Source organism: Manacus candei, unplaced genomic scaffold, assembly GCF_025592945.1.
Source record: "Manacus candei isolate 608988 ecotype Guabito, Panama unplaced genomic scaffold, ASM2559294v1 h1tg000011l, whole genome shotgun sequence".
Classification (NCBI taxonomy): domain Eukaryota; kingdom Metazoa; phylum Chordata; class Aves; order Passeriformes; family Pipridae; genus Manacus; species Manacus candei.
Genome location: NW_026138059.1, coordinates 3,951,434 through 3,975,705, shown reverse-complemented (window position 1 = coordinate 3,975,705; position 24,272 = coordinate 3,951,434). Strand labels below are relative to the sequence as shown.

At 37.4% G+C, this 24,272-nt stretch overlaps 1 protein-coding gene across 5 annotated transcripts in view; it reads left to right on the top strand.

Annotated features, from left to right (window-relative positions):
• GREB1 (growth regulating estrogen receptor binding 1) overlaps positions 1–24,272 on the top strand; it is a 67,819-nt gene that overhangs the window by 9,862 nt on the left and 33,685 nt on the right. For all 5 annotated transcript variants that reach the window (XM_051778247.1, XM_051778248.1, XM_051778249.1 and 2 more), the window contains 13 exons: positions 181–337; positions 6,721–6,846; positions 7,564–7,740; positions 14,297–14,479; positions 14,799–14,942; positions 16,155–16,280; positions 18,175–18,297; positions 19,124–19,261; positions 19,443–19,628; positions 20,743–21,093; positions 21,811–21,939; positions 23,444–23,563; positions 24,019–24,216. In XM_051778247.1, the coding sequence (XP_051634207.1) occupies positions 181–337; positions 6,721–6,846; positions 7,564–7,740; positions 14,297–14,479; positions 14,799–14,942; positions 16,155–16,280; positions 18,175–18,297; positions 19,124–19,261; positions 19,443–19,628; positions 20,743–21,093; positions 21,811–21,939; positions 23,444–23,563; positions 24,019–24,216 (2,158 nt within the window). The remainder of the gene's footprint in view (positions 1–180; positions 338–6,720; positions 6,847–7,563; positions 7,741–14,296; positions 14,480–14,798; positions 14,943–16,154; positions 16,281–18,174; positions 18,298–19,123; positions 19,262–19,442; positions 19,629–20,742; positions 21,094–21,810; positions 21,940–23,443; positions 23,564–24,018; positions 24,217–24,272) is intronic.

Sequence of the window (24,272 nt, the reverse complement as noted above, 5' to 3'; positions counted from 1 at the left end):
CTTAGTGACTGCTGCAGTCAATGTTCTTTTCCTTTGCCTTTCTTTGTGGACAATGAAGCGTCTCTCTTTCATGAGAAATGTTGAGCCTGACATCAGCATGCAGTGATTGAGTTCTGAGTGCTTAAATTGTAATTTTTTTTTTCTTTTCTTCTTTTCTCTTTTACTATCTTTTTTGAGAAGATGGGAAATTCTTACGCTGGTCAGCTCAAGACAACAAGGTTTGAAGAAGTGTTGCATAATTCTATTGAGGCCTCTCTCCGCTCAAACAACTTAGTTCCCAGACCAATCTTTTCTCAGTTGTATTTGGAAGCTGAACAGCAACTGTCATCATTGGAAGGTAGGAAATAATGGAATTTCTGTTTCTGCTCAAAGCCAGTTCTGCTGTTTGCTCTCCCAAGGCTCAGCATGCACATTTCAAATCATAATATGGAAAAACATACGTTTATATTTGTTTTCTTTTTTATTCAACATATATATATGTATTAGAATGGGGTTAAAAGTAAAAACTGCATTGTCTTTTATTCTAACAAAATTAGGCCACTTGCTTGCTCAGATTTATCTATATATTGAAATTGAAGTACTAGGAATTTTTCCATTAAATTTATGGAGAAGTCTTTGGAGATCTGGAACATAAATCTGTTACCCTATAATGTATCATGTGCTGCTGAAATTTATGCAGTAAATGATAGTAAACACATTATAGATTTTATAATAAAACAGGCATGCTAAGACTGATTTTCAATATGCATAAATACAGCAGAAATATTTTTTAGCTTTTGAGATGTTTTTTAATTACTTTGGGCATTGTATTTGTACTTATTCTGTGGCTGCAAAGGTAAAAATTTAGGATGTGTAGTCTCACAAACCCTGCACGAGTTAGTATTGAACAGATATAGGATTTCTCACTGAATTTGTGTCTCTGTTTAGATAAGCCTGCTTTCTGAGTTTCATTTGCTCTTTTTTTTTTTTTTGGAAGTAGTATAGCTCAAATGAACTAGATGGAACTGATAAGCAAACTCATGATACAATTTGGTGTTTGGTGTGTTCTTATATGTAGTGGTCTCTTGGTTTCCAGTGAGTTTACTGGTGTGTGCATAACATTGGCATGTTGGTGCAAGGTTATATTTAATAATTTGATTATTTAGTCATTTATCTCATGAGGGTGACATTTCATGTCTTTTGTCCATGTCTGCATCCCTGTCATACTTTGCTACAGATGTAGTGAGAAATGCATAATGGTTAACAATCCACAGAAACACACAGACACATACAGACACACACAAATCAGGCCAAGAAGCAGTAAAAGTAGTTTACACAGGTTAAACTCTTTGCTGTTACCTCATGGTAACAGCTGAGAAGACATTTCTTGAAAAAAAAATCTGTTCACACATCATTAGTCATTTCCTCTTTTTTTTCTTTTTTTTTTTGCTAATATAGGACATACATTATTTGTTTAAATATATATACTGCTTATTCCCTACACAAAGTGATCCTTCTATCAAACTCTTCCCCATAAGGATTTCATAAAATCTCCCATGGCAACCAACTTTGATGTCACAAAATTGATTATGACATCAGTTGGGAAAGGTGCCACAGGAGCAGATGCATTGTTCAGGAACAAAACTGCCATTTCACACTTCTGTAACTTCTTTCTTTCAAGGCTCTCAAAGAACTTTCCAAAAGTTGAGGGGCTGTTTTCTTTGTAGTTAATGGAAACAGAATTGAACTGTAATTAAAAGTCTCATAACAACCTGGCAGAGAACATTCCTTTCATGAAAGTTGCAGACAAGGGGAGCTCTGAAGGGACCTGTAAAAGAGTGTTGCCTAGATTGTTCCTCAGGTGGGGGAGGTCTGCAAGCTGGTCTCATGTATGGCAGCCTTGTCATAAATTGAATTTTCCACTTCCAGCTACACGAATTCCTGTGCTCTGAGGGCCAGGAGGCAACTGGAGCAAAGAGACATCCTTGGGGGCTTGTGCAAGCCCCTGGCCTCCCCTCTCAGTGTTGTCTTGCCTTGGTGCTGGCTCTCTGACGTGGGGATATGCTCGGACTATCCTTGGTCATAGGTGCCCCTTGGTCCTCAGTACAGCAAGTGTTTCCCTACAGTCAAGTAGACATGACATAAATACAGACAACGTAGAGCAGTGGGTCAATGCAAGCCAAGTGTTCTGGCCTTCCATGTTATGGATAACACATTATACGTGTTCAAAACAGCATTTGGCAGCAAAACCAGCCACTAGTAAATAAAGCTGATTTTTGCATATTTGTCTGTGATGATGCTACAATATCAAAATTTCTAGAGAGCCTTAAAACTGAGTGTGTAGTGAGGTTAAGAAAAAAAATCAGAAATATTTTTTTTAGCTTTATCAACCACCTGTGGTGACTTGTTGTTTATGGGTTTATATTTTTTTGTTTGAAAAACTTTTTTCGCTCTTCTTTTGATACTTAAATGACCATCTAAACCAGAAAAAAAGTACCTAGCCAGTGATACTAGCCTAATATCATTACATATCTGTTGTGATAGTTTATGCCTAAAATAGAATCACAGAATAGAATCATAGAATCATTAAGGCTGGAAAAGACCTCCAAGATCATCAAGTCCAACCTTTGACCAAACACCACTATATCAACTAAACCATTTCCATAGCCAGTTGTTTCTTGAACCTTCAGGGATGTTGACTCCACCACATTCCTGTTCCAATGGTTAACCACCGTTTCAGTGAAAAAATTCTTCCTGATATCCAAGCTGAACCTCCCCTGGTGCAGCTGGAGGCCATTTCCTCTTGTCTTATGACTAGTTACCTTGGAGAAGAGGCCCCACCTGGCAACAACCTCCTTTCAGGTAGTTGTAAAGAGCAATAAGGTCTCCCCTGCACCTCGTTTTCTCCAGAATAAACAATCCCAGCTCCTTCAGCTCCTCATCAGACTTGTGCTCCAGAAACTTCAGCAGCTTTGTTGACCTTCCCTGGACCTGCTCCAGGACCTCAATGTCTTTCTTGTACTGAGGAGCCCAGAACTGGACACAGGATTCGAGATGTGGCCTCACTAGTGCCGAGTACAGAGGGACGATCAGTGCCCTGGTCCTGCTGGCCACACTGTTCCTGATCCAGGCCAGGATGCCATTGGCCTTCTTGGCCACCTGGGCACACTGCTGGCTCATGTTAAGCTGCTGTCAACCAGCACCTCCAGGTTCTTTTAAAGAAATACTTCAGTGAGTATAGTTTTCCAGTCTACACATTCTAGATTTGAAAAAAAAACAGGCATATTATAAATGTATGGCTTTAAAGTAATTTATGCAACTGTATTAATCTATAAGATTACTTGCAGCTATGTAAATTAAAAGTACCGCATTCATCAAAGTTGGTTTAGACATTATGTCAGATCTCCTTGGCTCCAATAATAGTATGTTTTCTTTCATTCTAGTGGGGGTTTTTTGTTTGTTTGTGGGTTTTCTGTTTGTTTTGCTTTGGTTTTGTTTTGGGTTTCTTTTGTTTGGTTTGGTTGGTTTTTTTTTTTCCTTTTTATTATTATACGTTCTCTCTCATCTCCAGACCTGGCAAATTCATGTAGCACTTAAATTACTCCAAAAACATTATCATTATTTAAACAAACCTCTAGATTTTTCGTTTCATCAAAAAGCCTGCAGTTTACTGTGGACTCACTGGTTGTACATTTCTAATGAGGATCTTCTAAACTCATCTTTATTTTCTTAGCATTTTTTGATTGCAGAATGTATCTGCAAATGCCAGTGAGTGGTCTGGATGTTCCTGGGCCTTTCTAGGAGTGAGCATTAAGAACTCTTTGCAATAGAAGGCAAGGTTATTTGGCTCTAACAGATTCAGATTCCTTGCATACCTCTGTTTGCCCAGTTATTGCCATGTAAACTGCAAATTAAAACTGTGGACTGGATTGCCAGTTATTAGAAGTTGTATTTGCAGAACTTTACTTACATTTAAATTATACCTTAAGGAGAAAAGAATTTTCCACGTGAAATATCTTTATCGCAGCTGAGATTAAGGTCTAATAAATCCTTGCTGAGAACTTAAAAGAATTTCTTAAAGCAAACAATGGTGTTTATGATAACTGTGAATAAATTTAAATTCAATAAAATATGGAAAAAATCTTCACACAATGACTGTTGGTTTAATGGAGCTATATGAAGTTAGGTCATCTGACTACCTAGTTCTGTAACATACAACATGAGGACTGAGGTTCTGAGTCCACTTTTGCCATCGTCTTGTCCCTGGTTTTGACTGCTTGATTGTGTTTTTATTTGGAATTGTTTAAGAACAATGTGGAACAGACACAGGCAAACTTTCTTTGAAATTTTGATTTTTTTTTCTTTGAAGTTTTTTTGAGTGCTTTGAATAGGCCCTGCTTTAAAAGTAAAATGGAAGCATAAACTGCAGATCTTTTTTTTTAAAGCAAGCAGCAGAAACCCTAATGATGCCCTTTACATGTGGCAGCAGCTCATGCTTGTCTACCTATTTGCTCTTTTACTGTTTCCACTTTTGAACTGAAAGTGCTGTAGCTCTCCTTTTTCTTAGTCTCCACTTCCATTTTTAGTCTCTTTCTTAAATCACCTGTTATGGTTGAACAAACCTCAGTTTACCAGTGTCCAAAGGGGAAATACCCACTTCCTGTTCTGCTCACTCCATATGTTCCCATTTTCTCACTTTTCATCAATTTTGGCATCTTTTGGATCTTCCACTATGCTAATTTAAAGCATAAACCCAACCAAAAAAATTGGTCACTTTTGTTTGCTTAGTGTTTTGCTGGTTTAGAAACTGGGATGGCTCAGTAAAGGCTCCAGTAAGTGTCAGAGCTGGCACAAAGAGGAAGGAAGGAAGGAACTTCATGTCTGGGAGTGTGGGTAAGGAGAGAAGAGCCAGATTCAACCCTTTTCCATTGCATTTGGATGTTGGCCAAGGTCAAGTCATAAGACATAATTTACCCTTTACTTAAATAGCAAAGATGGAGAGTTTCACTTTTCCCTTCGTTACTTGCAGCATTTTTGTCTTTAGACCATACCATTAAAAGAATTTTGTTTAACGTTCTGTCCTTAGTTGTGTGCACCAGGAGCTTGATGATCAGATACTTAAAAGTAAACATACCCTTCAAATCCTCTTCTGGATTGGAATATGTGTCTTAATGACCTTTACAGATAAATCTTTAAATTACACATTTACTTTCTTTTGTCTTCTCCCTAGTTCTCATTTATCCTGTAGTATTTGTCTAGCTGATTGTACAATAATTTGTCAATAAAATAAAAGGATATTCTGAGGAGGGTCATAGGAAAAAGATAAATCCTTGATGGTCCACTCTCAATTTCTGAGTGCCTAATCCAAAGTCATTTGAAGCAAAGAGAGTATGTCCAGTTGGCACTAAGCTTTGGAAGATCATTGCACTGTGCTTCCTCATTTTTCTGTTTCACGACTAAAAACTGGATCAACAGAATGATGTCAGTGCCTGACTGCTCTTGTACTTGCCCAAGTACCGACAGATATTTGGCTTCCTGCTGATCTTCAAGCACCTGCAGGCCTTCACCACCCAATTTTGCCAGTGAAAGCTCTTTGGGTTGTGTTTGCTGCAGGCATGTTCCTACAGACACCTAGAAGCTTATAAGCTTGACATAAGCCCGACAGGGTTCACTTAGTGCTTGTGCCCTATATCTGTGCTATGTAAAATTTTCCTCACTCCTGTCTGTAGAAGTGTTCTGCCCATTTACCATTGAGTTGCGCTCCTCTGCTCACCACATTTGTCTCATTTAACGTGAGTGTATCTGAGCCATAAGAGGGGATGGGGTAATTGGTTGCTACGTTTTGCAGGAGCTCTTGTATCATGCATGAAAAAAACATTGTCCTGTGGGTGAAGGAAAGAAGCAGCCTCTAGCCCTCTAAAGCCCTCTAAAAATGAAGCTTACATCCTGTATTCCTCTCCAGCATTCAGTATTGCCTTCATATTGCCTCCTAGACTAGCACAGTCCATGCACAGGCTGCTGTGAATCGTCATCCCGGGCATCTGCCTTTCCTTGACATTGTACAGGGAGTGTCAGTGCGTTACACAGAGCTCTGGATTCTGGTAGGAGGCAGACAGCCCAAGAATTAGGTGTTCTTATTGTGGCAGCACCCATGGTGAACCTAGTTTCGAGCAGGAACCATTTTTTCAGTTTCCTGTACAAAAACAAGGACATGGTCAATACCTAATTAATAAAATCTGTACTTGGGCTGTAGCCAGGACATTCTGAAGGGCTAGAAGTAAGGCCTTTGGGTTTTATTGGCTGTTAATATTCTAAACAAAGGATACAGTTACACTGTTGTGATCAGCAAGAATTCGAACACTAGAAGTTAGGCCTCTCAAAATTGTGCAGTTAGCTTAAAATAAAGAGATTTAAAAAATTAATAAATCGAGGCTTCTTTATATTTGTCCTTTAGTGTGTTTTACTTTCTCAGGTGCAGCTGAGTCAAGCTTTTGAACTTCTTTTGCACACAAGTTAACAGCTTTATTTTTTTGATGAAAGACATTCTATTATAAGCATGACTGGAAAGTGGAGCTTTAAGGAAACAACAAATTTCAAGAGTTGGCAAGAGTAAAGTCATTGTCAAGAGGAGAGAATCCAGTTTGCTGTAATACTTTCTGTAACTGGGTCACCCTGTTCATTCATGAGTTTGTTGCCAGCATTTTTTGTTGTCTGAGTCATTTATGCTATGATAATTCATAGCAGGCAGCAGAGCAGATAATGAGGAAGAAGAAGAAGAGGAGGAGGAAGAAGAAGGCTCAGAATCAAGTAGTCCTCCTGTTCCTTACCAAATGAAACCTCCTCCAGAAGGATGTTGCACTACTGATGGTAAGATGAAAAGGGTAGGACTGAGGCCATTTCCCCTATAATTCATCAGAATGAGATAATCTATATGATACAGAAATTCTAAAACTGTCATTGTTCATTACCTGCCAGATAAAGATGGATTGCTCTCAGTTGCTCTTACATTTGACAGGGTCTTTGTTCAATGTGTCAGAGAAGCATTTGTTAGAATGCCTGGCACAAGGACAGAACTTCTGTTCTCTTAGTCACCACAACCTTTAAAAGGTCCAGTTTGCAGATATGGCATTTGCTAAAATGAATGTGATACTTCTTATTTCTTTATTATTGCTCTTTTGTGTTTAAAGTGTACCTAATTTTATGTAGCTGTAAAAAATATTCAAAACCAAGGAAAATCCAGTGAAATTCACCAGATATTGAAAATTATTATCTCCATTTTTGAATGTCCAACCTGAGTTATGATGATGTTGTGAATAGTTCCTTAAATTTGTAGGTTGCAGAATATCAAGAGAAACTTCACTGTACATTTTCAAATTTTTGTTTGCTTATTGTACTGGTAGAATCCTGATGTCTGACCAAAAGGCAGGGAAGAAAATAATCTTTTGGTATGCCTTTGATTTTGAGGGTAAGACCTTGTTTTTCATTAAAAATATAGGAAGTCCTTTAATGAAGACAGTTGTGAACATTAAACAAAAAAAAGATCTTATCAATGTAAAATAAGTTGCACTGATTTTTTTTTTCTAGGTTTCTGCCAGGCTGGTAAAGATTTGAGACTGGTTTCAATTTCCAATGAACATATTGAGGTGCCATCTGGGTTTTTACTTGTTGGTGCGAAGTCACCCAATTTACCTGATCACCTGTTAGTGTGTGCTGTGGACAAAAGATTCCTACCAGATGACAACGGGCGCAATGCCCTGTTGGGTAAGTGTCTGTGATTGCAATAACTGGATTCTTCTGTGGGCTTCAGTTAATAGCTAATTGTTTTTTGCAGAGTGAGTTCAGCAGATGTTGTTTCTATTCCACGTCTGCAGTAATGCTCAGAGGTGATGCACAAGAAGATAACTCAGAGTTGGCTGTGTTTGCTTTGGAAAGACACAGAGTGAGCCAGTTCATTAGAGATGCTTCATCACCTTCTGTTCAGTAGTCCAAGGCTAAAGTCATTGTCTGACCAGTTTATGTCCTAATTGCTGGAACTGCACATCTGGTAACTGTACCAGTTGAACTGCTGCCCGTCTCTATTTTAGCTTTCCAAATACTGACGTGTACAAACTGTAGGTCTGTCAGCAGAAATTTCAAGGTATTATATACATGTAAACAGTTTAATGATAGTTTGGACTACAAAAAATTGTGACCATTTTGATATGTCTCTTTGAGATAGGGATAATCCTCTCCACTGTGTTTGAACAATAGCCTGGGTTCTGGACCCTAACCTATGACTTTTTGCTATTATCACAAATTCGAGTGATTATAAGTTAAAATTTTTCCTAAATGTGTATTCAGTTAATACTTTTAGTAGATACTTCAATAGCTTGCATTTAACCAATTTAAAAGTCTAAATTCTGTCATAAAATAGGTCCTATCTATTTTTCTTAGAATCTTTCTGATTGCCATTAACCTCATTCAAATCAAGCCAAATATGGTAGATCTTCAATCATGTGAATGAATGAACTGAATATTAATGTTATTAAGATAGAATAGGTTTTATATTGGAAAATATCAGTATGCAATATTGGAGGAAGAACTCTTTTTTCAATCAGACCCTCTCAGGTTCTTATGTATTATTTTCTTAGTGAACAAAAAAATTGATGCATCATGTATCTGTGCACTGGTCTGAGCTTTGAATAGCAAAAAGGAAACATTTGTCGAGTCGTTTAAGAGGTTTCTTTCACAAACACTGAGGGATATGATGTGAACTCAGTTGTTATCTCAGTTTGAGCAACTTCAAGGCATTTGGGCTCACAGTGTAGTGTGAAGGTGCATAATGTGATTCTATGTACAGTAATTTCTTTCCTCATGTGATCTTGCAGAGTTGGATTGGTCACAGTGCATTTGACTAGTGATTGTAAAAGAATTAGGAGGGTTGTAAATTACCCACGTGTTGTCATTTTAAAGATAAAGACAGGAATGTTGTACCACTCAAGTCATTCACTGCTACCACTATTAACAGCTTAAGCTCCTTAGGCTGTTAGCAGAGAGGAAGTCGTGTATTTGTTAATTGCATGCTAAACGAGAACAGAAAAAGGCAACAGGAGCATAATTGGGAGGGTTTTATGCTACTTACATCCTCAGTTTGCTTATTTCATACATTTTAGTTTCCTGAAACCATTTAAATGCTTATTTTTGACTGTTGTTATACACTTAAACCCCAGTGAATCACATTCTTTTGCGGAGAAGTCTAGTAACTCTATAGTATGACTTTTATGTATTCTATAACAAGCTTAAATATAAAAGAACTTACATACTTTAAGATCCAAAGTCTTTATCTTGAAGTTGCAGATAAAATAATGTCCCTGGTCCCTAATCTAATGAAAAAAAATTATGTATCTTACTAACATGAGGATAGCATGCTATTTGTACAATAGATCATGCTGCAGATAGAAATGATTGTTTGATTCAGGTTTTCATACGCTGACTCGAGTCAAATCGGGGTAAGTAAAATTAGAAGCAGACATGAACAGTCTCGTGATTTCAGACACATAGTGGGATAAAAGACAGAACCATTATTACTTTAAATAGTCTATTACTATAGCACAGTGACCTCTGCCTGGCAATAGATCTAAATTGCAAATGTGTCATATGAAGAAGGGAAACTCCTTTTAATGCCTTGCCTTTCAAGACAGCATAGAAGCCTTATTTTTGGTATTCTGAGTTTAGGCAGTTCTCCGTCAACATGTTGGCCTTTTTCAAACCGCATGGAAAGTGTTCCCTTCAACCCTTTGTTAGTGTAAAAGGAAATTGAATTGGATTAATTTTGGATTGAAATGAGCTGCCATGAGTCAGAGTGTATCCCACACTTTTGGTAAGGCTTATCGGTGATACAGACACATAATTTCTTAACCTTTCAACCCCATTGTTTTTTGCTTAATTTCATCCTTTTTCCTCTTAATATACTGTATTTTTGTAAGGCAGCTGTTACTGAGTTTTTTCCGAACAGTTTATTTGAAGGGAGAAGGCACTAATGAGTTACCCAATAGTTTCCTGATTTCTCATGGTCTGTCTGCATATGCTTATGAAGATGCCTGTGGATTGTACAAAACTTCCAGAAGAAAGTAGGAAATGTCTCAGTAGTTTCTGGTCCAGGTTTTGACTTATGGTCTGGTTCCCATTAGTAGCTGTTTATATGCCTCTGGGACATGTGCCAGTTTATTGATTATGCTAATAAGTTGTCCCACCATCAAGGCATATGTGCTTCTGATTTGAAAGTCATTTCTGTTGGAGGTTGTTTTGCCTCTGTTTTTACCATTGATGTATTGTTCCATTGGGAAAAATAACCAAAACATTTTCTGGAAAAGACTATATTTTTGACAAACAAAAAGTTCTCTGTGCCTAGACATGTTCCTCATATGATTTTGTTAATCATATTAGATGACAGGTTTAACCACTCTGCAAAACAGATTCAGCTTTTTGCCTTTAGGAAGCTGTTTCTTGGGTTTTATGTGACCTAAACGAATGCTTAGATGGAGGAAGTGATATGTGATAATGTGCTTTTTGTTGTTTCCTAATTAAAGCAGCTAACATGTACCACTCCTAAAGGTTTTTTTCCTTTCTTTTTGTTTTTTTTTTCTAATTCTCACTCTTCAGGAAGGTCTCTCATGATAAATAAAGCAGCTCTTCACCCATCATTTTCCCAAAAGACCAAACACCTGCCTACTTTCCCAGCAGGGAACAAGAAGTCAGTTTTGTTTTTGTTTTTTTTTTTTCCAGTGAGTCCCTGTAGTCAGAATGACAGAGGAAAAGATTAGTTGGCTTGCATTGTAAGCTATATTTAGGGTGAAAACATTGTAGTATAAAATATTGTGGCTGCTTCTTATAAATATGCAATGTTCTATCGGGCTTTTGTGATAGTACTGTGTTTCCATACAATGGAGCTCTCCAGCTTGACTGTATTGATTTTATTCATTTTTTTTTAAATTTAGGACTTCAGTCTTCAAGTGGAGTGGTACTAAGTAGGTGGGAAAAACGTGGAGCATTGTCAGTGTTTGTGTGCTTTTTCCTGTGAGTAGAAGAAACACTTGTGCTGAGAAGTTGAAAATATAATCATTCTTTGTTTAATCAAGCTGCCAAATTTCTGCCAAAATATTAATGTTAATTAAAAGCCTGTTATTAATTTAAAAGAGAAACAGGAAGAAAATTTTCTGGCAATTTATGAAAGATTTAATTATGAAATATTAGATGGATATCCTTCCATCCTGAAGTCCTCTCTTTATTCCTAGCACAAAGTCACTGTTGATCCAAAGGAACCATTTTCCCAGTGAGAAGGTAGGTTAGGATTCATACCCTTTTGGTCCAAGGTCCTTCTTTGGAGCAGAAGGTCCCTGCTGTGGAAGAGCTTTTTAAATTATGGACAATCGATCGTTGTGATGTGAGCAAATTCAAGCAAATGCATATGATAAAACACTGATACAGTCAAACACCTTCTGATTAAACAACCTTCAGAGGGTAACAGCCTTAAGTCACTACCAAACTCAGCTGGGTCTGAATTGGTGACCTAAAGGTGAAAGGCTTTTAGCCCCTAAACTCCAGGCATTGATTTCTAATTCTCTTGTGAAATCAATCCTGTGACACAGATATATTGAGTCACCTCATGGCTGCCCCGACTCCCCTGACCTTTGTCCTCTCTATAATGTATGGAAGAATATTTAATGCAACTTGTTTATGAAACAAGCTGTGCTCCCTCTCAGCTGCTGCCTCAGCCCATGGCATGTGAAGGGGGCATTCAGAGAAGGAGGATGATGAAATGTTTGGGTTCTCAGTGTTACTCAATCTGCCACATAAAGTGCTGTGAGCAGGGTTGGTGGAGGCCTTCAAGAAGTAATGACTGAACAGCATTTTATTGCACTGGAATTACAAGAGCATATGTTCTGTGATGTCAGGGCTGAGCTGCATTAATGAAGCAGTGGCTGTCATCAAAGAGTGTCAGTCAGAGGGAACGGGATGGAAGAGGGTGTGGGCAGGAGCTTGCAAGAAAGGACTGAATCTCACTCAGAGGGGCTGGGGAAGGTTGAGGTGAAAGATCATAATTTGATTTAAAAGGAAGATTAAAAAATAAACTTATAAAATGTTCTTCAAGGAATTTTCAAAACCAGGGAACAATTTAGATCTGTTTAATCCTTTCTAGGCCTCACCTGTATGCTGTATGTGGTGTAAACTAATTTTCCAGTAGGTGCTGCAAAGTAAAAAATAGGTGGTTAGGACAAAAGGTTATTTCAGGTAGAAGTTACTGCTGAATCTGGTTTAGACAAATGATAATTTACAAAAGTGATCTGAAGACCCAAAGTCTAAATGAAAAGATTTTGTGTTCACTGTCCAACCTCAGTTGAACAAATACTTCTACATGTGGTCAAATTGGTGGACACTCCCAGCAAAATGATAAAACCTAAGAAGTGTACATTTGGAAAATGAAAAAGTGTCAGTTTGAAAACACATAGGGTCTTGTATGTGGCAACCGGGTGAAAATTGCAGTGCTGCTGGTGGTCATGCTCAATGTGCTGCCAAATGTATGGGAAGTTTTTGTTTACTAGCAGAAGCATTTTTCATGATTTCTTAATTGGCATAAAATGTGTGCAAACTCTACATCTTTCTCCACATCCGTTCTCATTTTGTTTCCTTTTGTTGTTGCTTTTATTGCAGCTACTCAAGGCTCTGTGATGTTAGACAGATGCTTTTGTGCTGACTGATATAACACAGAGGATTCTGTGGAGTCATGACTTGTCCTGATTTTATGAGTCATGATGACCTTTATCATCCTACTGACTGCGATCAGAGAGATAATAGGGAGCTTTCAGTAGTTGTTCCCACTTGTTCCCATGGATACCAGACCAATTTCCACATCAACTTTTTTTTTTAAAATAAATTCTTCTGAGCCTTTAAAAAAAAAAAAAGTGCATGGGTTGTAAACCAAACAACAGGTGTTTACAGTGCATTATATTTCAGTATTTATACTTTACAGAAGGAAAAAAGTGTTGACCATTAGTTTGTAAACTTGAGATATGTGATTGAAATAATAATTTTCATAAATAGCTCTTAATTTTATTTACTGTATTATTCATCCTTTACTCCAGTTCTTTTCAATGTTACTGTCTGCATGTTATGTGAAATACATTTCCTTTATTTTTGCCATGTTTTAATTCACTGGACACACCCTTTCCATTTCAATTCATGTTATGACACATACAAATGTTCATTAGATGTGATTAAAATGAAAGAAAACGTCATGCTTCAAGTCGTGTAGGGAACAGAGCGAAAATTTCCTTGGGGAAGATTATCTTTTAATTGCTCACTATAGGATTTCTTTGTAGATAATAAGTATTTTCAGACAGTTGCATCTACTCTGATGCAAGATGAAAATATCTTAGTACTTTGTAAAACAGACAAAAAAAGTTGTTTAAAAATCTAAAGGCAGCTGTGTGAGGAATGCCCTTTATTTACGATGATAATGACATCAGCACCATGAGTCCCTTGTTGAGGCTCAAGCTGTGTATCTCAGAGTGAGAGGAAATGGCAGTATCCCTGGAAATGCCTCATCAAGCCTGAGTACAAAAAGCTTTATGGGGAAGGACTATGTCTGTTGTGTCTATAAAGTTGTAGACACTTTGTTCCTGTAATCATAAATAGTTTCAACTACTGTGAAGTGCTGACACAGTCCAGCCATAGTTTGAGAAAACTACTTTAAATTAATAGTCAGGAATGCTTTGGTAATTTTTCCTCTCAAAAAAGCATCTGTAGTAGGAACTTGGTACTTAAATATGCTTATCTCTAATTAAATAGAATAGATTAAATATATTTATTTCTTGAGACTTAATTGCATGTTTCAGTGAAATTGAAATGAAATTCAGAGAAATTGAATGACGTTTCAATGAAAACAAAGAGAAGTGAAACATGTACATGCTGTGGTGTTCAATAGAGCTGGGGTTAAGCGTGTGACTCAGTGCTCTTCAGTCAAAAACTTTTCCCAGGTATATAGGAATTGTAATCTTTTTCTGGTGGGAGAAAATGAAAAATATGGCCCATTTTAATTGTTCTGTAGGCGTGGGGCTGTTTTTTCCAGTCTGGTATCCAAAGTGCAATACACTTTTTGCACAAAGTGCAAATACTTTTTTGGAGGAAAATGTTAATAAATATTTCACTCTATGAAAGAAAATACCCACAAACCCCCATAATATAAATACAACTTTTTCTTAGGAAAGAGTCGTGTTTGAATGTTATTAATAATGACCCACCTATCTCATTGGATTATATGTATTGTTTATTTTATCAGGCTTCTCTGGCAATTGTGTTGGCTGTGGCAAGAAGGGTTTCTGCTACTTTACAGAATTCTCAAATCACATTAATCTTAAACTGACCACTCAGCCCAAGAAACAGAAACACTTAAAGTATTATCTGGTCAGGAATGCACAGGGAGCTCTGACCAAAGGATCTGTAATCTGCTGGAAAGGGGCAGGTAAGATAATGAAGCTGTCTTCCTTGAGCTCTGGTTTTCATCATCCAAGCTTAGCTATCATGGAGACTGGCATCTGTGTAAAACCTAACACAGATCAGTTGAAAGAAAGGCTCTTTAAAGCTAGGTGATTGCTAGAGCAGCTGTAAAAAGCCACTGTTTGATCTAATAAGAGGCTGGCATGTCAGAAACCATTGGTTCCCTCATGCCAAGTGCTGTAGCCTCTAAGCAGTTCCTATGTGAAATTATCAAGTCAAATATACTGGGAGTTAAGCAGATGCCACTGTTTTGAGGGGATAAAAAGGTTCTTTTTGTTGTTAAGAGTTTAGAGGCCGGCAGTCTTCAACCAGTACCTGCTCAAGCACCTTGTTCCAACTGCCAGAAAGTTCGGGTCTCTCCGGAAGCACCTCCAGTGAGCCGCTCCCAGCTGCAAACCCCAGTGCTCCAGCTGGGACTCAGCAAACAGGTACTGCCTAGGAGGAAAACATGCTGGGCTTCCCCCTGCTCATATTCTTCTGTGCTCCTGTGTTTGTACGTACTTGTGTGAATGCAAAGACAACCAAACAAATAGGCATACTGCCACATAGAATAAAACAAGTTGAATGGAATTAGAGATATATTACAAACAAGGAAGGCAATCATACAAACAAGGAAAGCTTCTCCCTGTCCATTTTCTTCCTTCAGGTTTATATATAAATGGTTAGCAATTAGTAAAATGCATGTTCTACAGCTTGCCCATATCTAAAGCAAACCAAATTTTTTTAAAACACCATTATTTTTAGAGTGTTTCTACAGCTGTTGCTTGTCTGGTCACACATGACAACTGTTGCAGGATCCAGTGTAATTTCAGCTTTTTCTTCTGATCCAGTCTATTTTATGTTATGACCAGAATCCTGTTTACTGCAGGCATTATATGGACATCAGCTTAAAAGCTTCTGAGTTTTTTCTTCTGCTGGGAAAAGTGACTTTAATATTAAAAACAAAACTAAGGATCAGTATCTGTAACTTTTTTATATTAAAAATTCTTTCTGAGACCTTTATTTTTCTGTTAACTTGACATAAATGAAAAGTAATGGATGATGGAGGCTAGAGTGATCTCTCTGAGCTTCTTCAGAGTGAAAACACTTCTTTAATATCTTGTGACGATTACACAGATCCTCACAGGAGAACTAAGGCACATTTGTTGGTGGTTATATACTATTCTCTCTGTGAGATAGAGGTCTGTTAAATAGTTACGATCTGGAATACTGGTGCCCATCCTGAACAAATTAAAAAGCTACATTAATTACAAGCATATTAGGCTTGAGAACACCTCTCTTTTTTTAATGCAGCATCATTAAAAAAAGCTTAGAAAGAGAAAGTCAGATTGGGAGAGAGGCCTAGTAAATATTAGACACCCCCTCTCTTTTAGCTGGTTCTTGAGTAAGAGCCAGGATCCTGCAAAGAAGCTACAGTTTCTGACATATGCATTTAATTACAGAATCAGATTTTACCCAGGCACTTAATTGGGAGTATGAGATCAGAAATGGGTTGGTTTTATTCAACATTGCATTCCCTCTTGAGCTGATCCTGATAGTTCCATTAAAATAAATGATCAAGTGATCAGTTTATTATATCAACTGAGCATCTTGACCTAGAAATGTTCAATGTAAATACTCTGGTTTTTTTTTCTTGTCAGCTGCAGCCATAGATCACATCCCTTCAACAGCAGCATTCAGCTCAACAGTTTATAATGGCAAGGAGTCACCTAAACAACAGTTGATGAAAAATAACCTGTCTGCTCTGACAAGACCTTCGGTGTTAGGTATTTGTACAGATTTGTTGTTTAATAACCCTAAACTCTTTATTCCATGGGTTTAATAGAAGCATTGAGTGAATTATATCATGATCGTAATTTCATGCATGAGTAGAAATTACTATTCCCTTCCCTTTCTGGCCATAATATTGTTTTCTCTGTTAATTTCCAGGAAAAAGTTTTTTTAATATAATTTCCAGTCGCAGTTTTGTTACAGTTCATAATATTAACTGGATGTTTTTCCTTATATTTACAGTTCATTCATTCAGTAGAGGTACAGACCAAATTCTGAATCCAGGTTCTTAAAGAATATGTCAGCTTGCATCAATTTCATCAACATGTTTCATGAGGGGAATTAAGAAAGATTTATAAGTAATCTCTCATAGGATAATTCCTGTGTTGCAGTTCACCTTGGGATGGATCACTAGACTTTGACAACTGACTCCAAAATCAAGAAACTATCCTTACTGTGCCATTATTATAATGATTTGTGTTAATTGTTTTCTGTCAGAAGTGTGTGTCACTGGTTTGTTTAAGGAAGAAAATTAGTCTCCACTATGGCTAGAAACAAGTTGTAGCTCCATTTTAGAATAAGTCTTCCCAAGTTTCCCTGCTGGCATCACAGACAAGTTCTTTTTCTCTGCCCATTTAGATTCCTAATCTCTTTTCTCCATTCAGCAGCACATTATTGCCAATTCATTTCAGATGGATTACTTTCACATATCAATATGTGAAATGCATATCCTATCAATATGCAGGAAAGAGCACGGCATTGTCAAATAAAAAATCCTTTTTATTACTCTATCTTGTGACTTTTGTCGTAACATTACGCTGGGAAACCAAGTGAAAGGATGTGCAGCACAAATGACCAAAGGCTGCCCTCGCGTGGTGAGAGTGTGAGGGACAAGGTCCTTGGAAACCTTTATGAAAGGGTCTGCAAGGGAGCAGTCATCTTCGAGATTTGTAGGCTTCGGGTTTATCTTTAATATCTTTTCCAAGTGTTTTTACATAAAATTCTTATTCTGTCTTGAATCTTACGTGGGACAAACCATTCTGCCGGGTTATACAGCCCTGCCAGTGTGAAACAGTGTTACGACTTCTTTGTAGTCATGACCAGAAACAGAAATAACTCAATCCTGCAAGTTCCTGAGTAATTCCAGGAGGACCGTTGATTCTCAATAATTAGAAATACTTGATGTTAGTGGAAGCTCATCATCTCAGGATTTTGCAGGAGCGCACAAGAAGACTCAAGAAATTAATGAAAGAAAATTAAAGAAATTAGTCATTGAGAGCTCCTAGAAAAACTGTGAGAAAGATATGCTTTTACAGACAAAGATATTAAAGCTATATATGGGTAGGAGGAAGGTGTAGAAGTAGTTGGATAGGAATTAATATGGAGTAACATAAAACCAAAAATGGGAACCAGCAAGAAGTGGCAAAAATCCTGTATATGGGAAAATGGTTGAAAAGAACTCCTATCTTTATTACTATTACCCTGAAACCCTTGATAATTTTATTTTGCAATGTTACATGAAACACCGTGTCGTGTTCAGAAATAAAAGGAACAAAATACCCACACTGTTGACTTCAAAATATTAATACTTGTGAGTATTCTTAGTACATGTCTCGTTACTATGTCATTCTTAGTAGAGAGTAAGTATTGCTATAAAATAAGTGAAATCTACCTAGATAATTAAGAGTTCTCTGCACCAGAAAGTTTCCAGAAATTTAAGAAGAACACAGCAAAATAAAATAAAAACCACAAAAAATTATTATATTCATGGAGTTGACCCTGTCTTCCACCATACTCAATGCACACAGTCTATCAAAATACATTGAGTTACCATGCACAAGCTGAATACATTTTATTCTAATATTTCTCTGAAACATTATTCTTATTCAGGCACATTAACAAATTCAGGGCCTCCAAAAAAACGCCATAAAGGTTGGTCACCAGAATCTCCATCATCTACTGAAACTTGGAACTCGCAGCTCAATCCACAGGCTCCAAACAGAATTAAAAATGGTAAGCTGTACCCAAGGTAATGATTTTGTTTGTTTGATTGTTCAGAAAATAATGGTGGGAAAGAGGCCTTATTTTAAAGTCATGTGCAGATTCATATTAGAGGTTTGAAAGGTGTTTGATTCCTCCGTGCTCACCTGGGTGCTTCATTTGCATTGATTTCTTTTTGAGGCTCTGAGCTTAACTTTTCTTAGGATCCAGTCATCAAGCCATTGACAAATCCCAACAGATGTCTGTTTTTAGACACCAAAACACCTCTGGAATATTAAAATTAGCATCATAAGTCAGAGTACTATCCATTGTTTCACTTATTTGTCATAGCATTCTTGGCACTTGGATTTTATAGGCTACAGACAAGAGTGACATGCAGTGAAATAAACCCAGTTTCTCCCATAGGTTTTCTTTAATATTGTTTAAATTAAAATTACTATAATGAAGTTATAATTGAATAAATGTTGAATCTTATTTTTTTCTTTCTTGCTATAACAATAAAACCTGTTTAGAACCAGTGAAACTAACTCACAAGTCATAACTATATGTGCACTGATATCACATAAGTCTCTCTATTCTTGCATTCATATCTGGAACTATTTGTTTATAAGCATTTCAAAATCTTTATGCACGTGGGATGTTCAAGGTTGCAATAACATAATTAGTCCTCCAAGACAGTTATCATGATAGTATGGGTTATAGTAACAGCTTGAGAAATGTGTAATAAAAAGCAGTTAATACTCATAGCAAATGTGGCTTCGAGATTATGCTGAAAAATTTTTCTTTGAGGAAATCATTACTAGACTTGACTCCAGTAATAATATGTCTAAAATCTTAGATGGAGGAAGCCTGTCATCTTTATCACATTCTGCTTTGGTGGGACCAGCCTCCTCTCCAATGGTGGGCTCAGGAGAACCAGTCTCAGTTCCTGACAACTTGCTGAAAATCTGTAAAGCAAAGCCAGTTATTTTCAAAGGTAAAAGCTCCAACCCTACAAGGTCCTAAATCTGTTTTGTAAGAGATGTAACAACATGTCCCACTCCTAAGTGCTTCTAAAGCTGTCAGTTTTAAGAGGTTTACTTTAAATGTTTTTATATTTAATGCATACATGAGAAGTTACGAAATTAATGTGATGTGTGCATAAATTTATTTTGTAGGTCATGGAAACTTCCCATATCTTTGTGGGAACATTAATGATGTGATAGTGAGTCCTTTGTTGTACACCTGTTACAGAAATTCACAGTCTTTATCTAGAGCATATGAACAATATGGTGCCTCCACAATACAACCTATTTCTGAGGAAATGCAGCTCTTACTGACTGTCTACTACCTTGTTCAACTAGGTAAGATTGTTTTATATCCAGATAAACTGAAATGAATATATTACATGCTGGGAAATGAGAAAGAGAATATTAGGGCAGGACAATATTAATGCGTCTTTGTCATGTGATAGAAAACTATTGAATTCATGGTTAAGAAACAAAACAAAAAATTAGGTCTTGAAAACCAGACAGATTGAATTATAATCTTACAAAGTTTATTTTCTGCTCTAATATGGAATCTCAGCTCTGAAAAATAAAGGAAAAGAACTGTAATTCATTGCTTTTGCATATAGTCTGTGGTTTAGAAGTAGTATTATGCTGAGACAGGCAGCACTCAACCTCATAAATATTTCTAATTACTGATACTCTAATTACAGGTTCCAGTTAGGGAATCTTTACCTGAGTATCACAAAGGCATTTCAAAATGAAAAATTTTGTTCACATCTACTAAAGGCAATAGAGTCATGCGTGCATAAATCTGAAACATGGTCATCTTTAAAAAATAACATATTCAAAACACATACTTTTTTTTAACTTGTTGCCTTAAGAGACCACAGAAAACAGGACTCTGAGCCAGCTTAGTGTATAAGATAAGATAAAGAGGGCAGGTCCTTTAATTTCAGGCCTCGGGCCCACAGGAATACACACGACGAATCTCGTGTCCATGGGGTTCCACAATTTAAGGTATTATCCTAACCAATCCCAGATTTATCCACCCCTGGTTCCTCCCCTGGCACCCCCCTCTGGAAACTGAGGCAGGGGGCTCTGGCACCATCTTCTTTCCCATCTTCATCACAGCACGTCCAGTACTTGGAGTTTCTCCCAAAGTTCTGGGCTTGAAGGTCGCTGTGCCTGTGTGATATCTTGTTGTCCAGGCCAGGGTGCAGATGTTCTTAAACAGAATGAAGACCTACCTTGAGGGAAGTCTAGAAAAGCTAGCAGAATTTTGAGGGACTGATATGGAATGGGGTAACAGTGTAGGGTAAATGTGTAAACTACTGTGCTAAGGGTAAGGGATATAATACAGCTACTTCTAAAATCTACAGAAAGCTAAAAATCCAAAAATCAGTAGGCATCAAACTCAACAGTTTTGTTTAATTGTTTCATGATATTTTCCTTCTAATTTTTTTTTTAGCTGCAGACCAGGTCCCTTTGATTGAGGATTTGGAACAAATATTCATGCGTTCATGGCGGGAGTCACACCTGTCTGAGATCCGTCAGTACCAGCAGGCTGTTCCGCAGGCCTTTCCCCAAGTGCCCAGCCAGATCACCGCAGTGACTTCAGCCCAGCTTCCCTGGCTGGCAGGCCTGGCAGCCAGCTCCTGTAATGACAGTGTCCATATCATTGAGTGCAGCTACTCGCTGGCAGAAGGGCTTTCAGAAATGTTTAAGCTACTCATTGAAGGAAAATTGATAAAGACAAACTATGTAGTGATCATATGTGCCAGTAGAAATCGAGCCATTGACTCCTGCATTGTGATAACAGGTAATATCCCAAAGGTGTATCTCCAGGCAAATCAGAGTAATTCAGTGCTATGAGGGGTTTGGTTGGAGTTCCAGTAAGTTGCCTCACAAAGCAGAGCTTTGACCAACAAATAATGGGCTTTGATGAACTCAAGCTGACACTGCACAGTTGGGTCTCTCCCCAGTAAACCACATTTTACCTGTGTTGCCTATTTTCTCACCAAGGCTTCTCAGCCAACATGGCTACAAACAAGTAACAGTGAGTTACAGCACACATAGTGCATAACGCTCTCCTGCTCTGTGCAACTGGGATATTACTGCAAACAGGGGACCAAACCTTTTCTTAGTTTCTGAAAGATGGTCTTTCAGTGCCATTCCCTTCAACAACCTGTTGATGACTATGCTTAAAAAGTAAATAAATTATCTGAATAGCCATTTGGAGATTTGTTATGAGTGTAAGATAATTGACGATTCCTTTGAATATTATATGGTCTTCTTATATAGTATATAAAAAAATATTTCCTAAATTGGGAAAGAATTTTAAACACAAAGAATTTTAAAGCATGAATGTATTTTACAAGTGTCTGGTGCATAAATGTACTGGAGAAGGAAAAGACTCATCTCTGCCATTTTTGTGTGTGTGGTATTCATTTAGTTAGGTAGTACTTTTCTTGTGACTTAGAACATTTTTAACTTTAGTTTGAAGTGTTTTCAAAATTACTCTTTTTTTATCTTTTAGGAAAGTATCAAGCAAGAGTTCTGTCTGAGAGCATGCTCAGTCCCTCAGACTACCAAAAAGAAGTTAACTATCAGCTGGTCACAGGGAAGGTGGAAACTCTGGGGTCCTTCTTTAGCACACTCTGCCCAGGTACCTAACAGGTCATAAAGAGGCATGTTACCCAGTCCCTGGAACTTTTAAGTCAGAGAAAATAGCTGTGCTCATTTCCTTTCCAGAAGCAAGACATTATTAGAAATGTATGAAAAATGCAGGACAAAGTTGTGAAAGTACATTTGAATTGAAATTCCTCTTAAAAGTGTCAGTTTCTAAAATTCCTTGGTTTCATAAAAATAGGCCAGCAAATAGCTGAGCATATTATTCTTAGCTATGCAAATCCGTCCTTATATTATGCAAGTCCATAGCCATATGAACGTATGTCTTTTTTTTACCTAAGCACAGAATTTAGATCATGATATAGAACAGAGGTATTTTATCAAAGGTAGGATTTGCCCATTCAACTTACCATACTGTGAACTTGACATGTTGCATGGGACAGAGAAGGAAATTGCAAAGAGCCAGGGTTACTGGATCATTTTTTAACTGAGTATACTGAGGATTACTACAAGCAGGATTTTGTGGGGGTAGATCCAGCCAAGTGGAAAATTAAACTGGAGCAAATGCATAATATTTGTCAGTGTTAATGGGGTGTCATGTCCCCTTTACCATTCGCATCACATTGGTAAATAGATCACAAGAACCCTTCTTATTGTGTCATGGTATTTTGAGTGGTCACTTAAGAAAATCTCATTTTCCTTGAATTGTCTCGTAGTGATATTAGTGTTTTTGCTCTTAGTGTCTTCAAAGTATGGTTCTTAAAATCACTTTTGCTACTGTTTGAGCAGAACAAGTAAATGAGGATCCTAAAAATAGTTGCCACCTATATCCACTGGATTGCACTTCGTGGGGCATACCCTGCCTTTCTGAGCTCAGTGCAGACATGTCCAAACATCTTTTCAGCTGCTGAGAATATACTAATGCTCAGGTCAGGCATATTGTACTGTCTGTGTGGCTTTCATCTGTAAGCAGGGTCCCTGCTCAATAGAATAGGACATGTTTGCAGATACACAATAGTTCAGTAAAACATATCTTGTATGCTTCAGCATTGTGCGTAGCTACAAAACTCATATTTGTCTTTCAGCTTTATAGGAAATTATTTTTCTTTCTGCCTCTCAAAAGTTTAAAGATTTAAAAATGTTTATCAGATTTTTCCTGAAGTTTCTTGTAATCCTTGTTAGTAAGCAGTATAGATCTGTGGTCTGAGCATAAACTAAGCTGGTTTCATGTCTTTGTTGTTGCTGGTTTGCATGAGGACCTTGAGGCTAGTTTTCTGTCACCCTTCCTAAATGCCCTAGCCAGTGGTCTCAGGGCTGGTCTGTCACTCCCTGGCCTATTTTGCGTTTAATTAGTGATATACTGTAAAAACTGATGCAATGGAAAATAACAAGAGGGTTCCTGTATAAAACAGCCAGTAAGCCAAGGGCAGGATAACTAGCTAACATATATAAAGGTCTTTAAGATCTACAAAACCAAATCAGTATGAATTGCAACTCTTATTAACATGGATGTCAATTCCACTATCCCTTCAATCTGATAGAGGGTGACATTGATCTTTTGCTGGAGAAATTTTATCAGGAAAACCAAGGGCACATCTCTTCATCACTTTCGGTGAATAAACCAACAGCAGTGAATGGAACTGGAACAGCTGTGTGTACAAGTAAGTAAGGAGGATTTTCTAAAGAGATAACTGAGTAGGGTACTGGAATCCAAATCTTTAGGTGCACAGTTAGATCCATCTGGGCAGAGTCTTAGGAAGTTTCCTGAGGCAAACAGCAACTCATGTTGGAATATTCAGATTTACACTGATGAATATTCAGCTTCATTCCTCTGGGTATTACAGCTTTTGAAGCTTTAAGTCATGCTTCTGTTGTAGAAGAATGATATTTTAGAAATTCACTTTTACTTCTCAGGCATTAAAGAGACTTATAGGACCAAAAAGCCCAATTGCAGAGAGATTTCTTTGCATATTCTGTATGGATTTTCGGAAATGAACTCCTGTTAATAAGCAAAATACTGTAAAGAGTAGATCAGTCATTCTTTGCCAGACTCTTATCATTTTGCATTAGATTAGACTTTGAGCATATATCTAAGCAGAATTTTGCCTTTTTCCAGGTTATGAGGTTGAACGACATCAAATTCGTCCATTCCAGCTAGCAGTGGCTCAGAAGTTGCTGTCTCATATTTGCTCAATTGCTGACTCCAGCACTCAAAATCTTGATTTGGGTTCCTTTGAGAAAATCGATTTCTTGATTTGTGTTCCACCATCTGAAGTGACTTATCAGCAGACTTTGTTTCATCTCTGGCACTCAGGTGCTTATTAGTTAGCTTTATTTTGGATTTACAGGACATTCTTAGATTTATGTGTA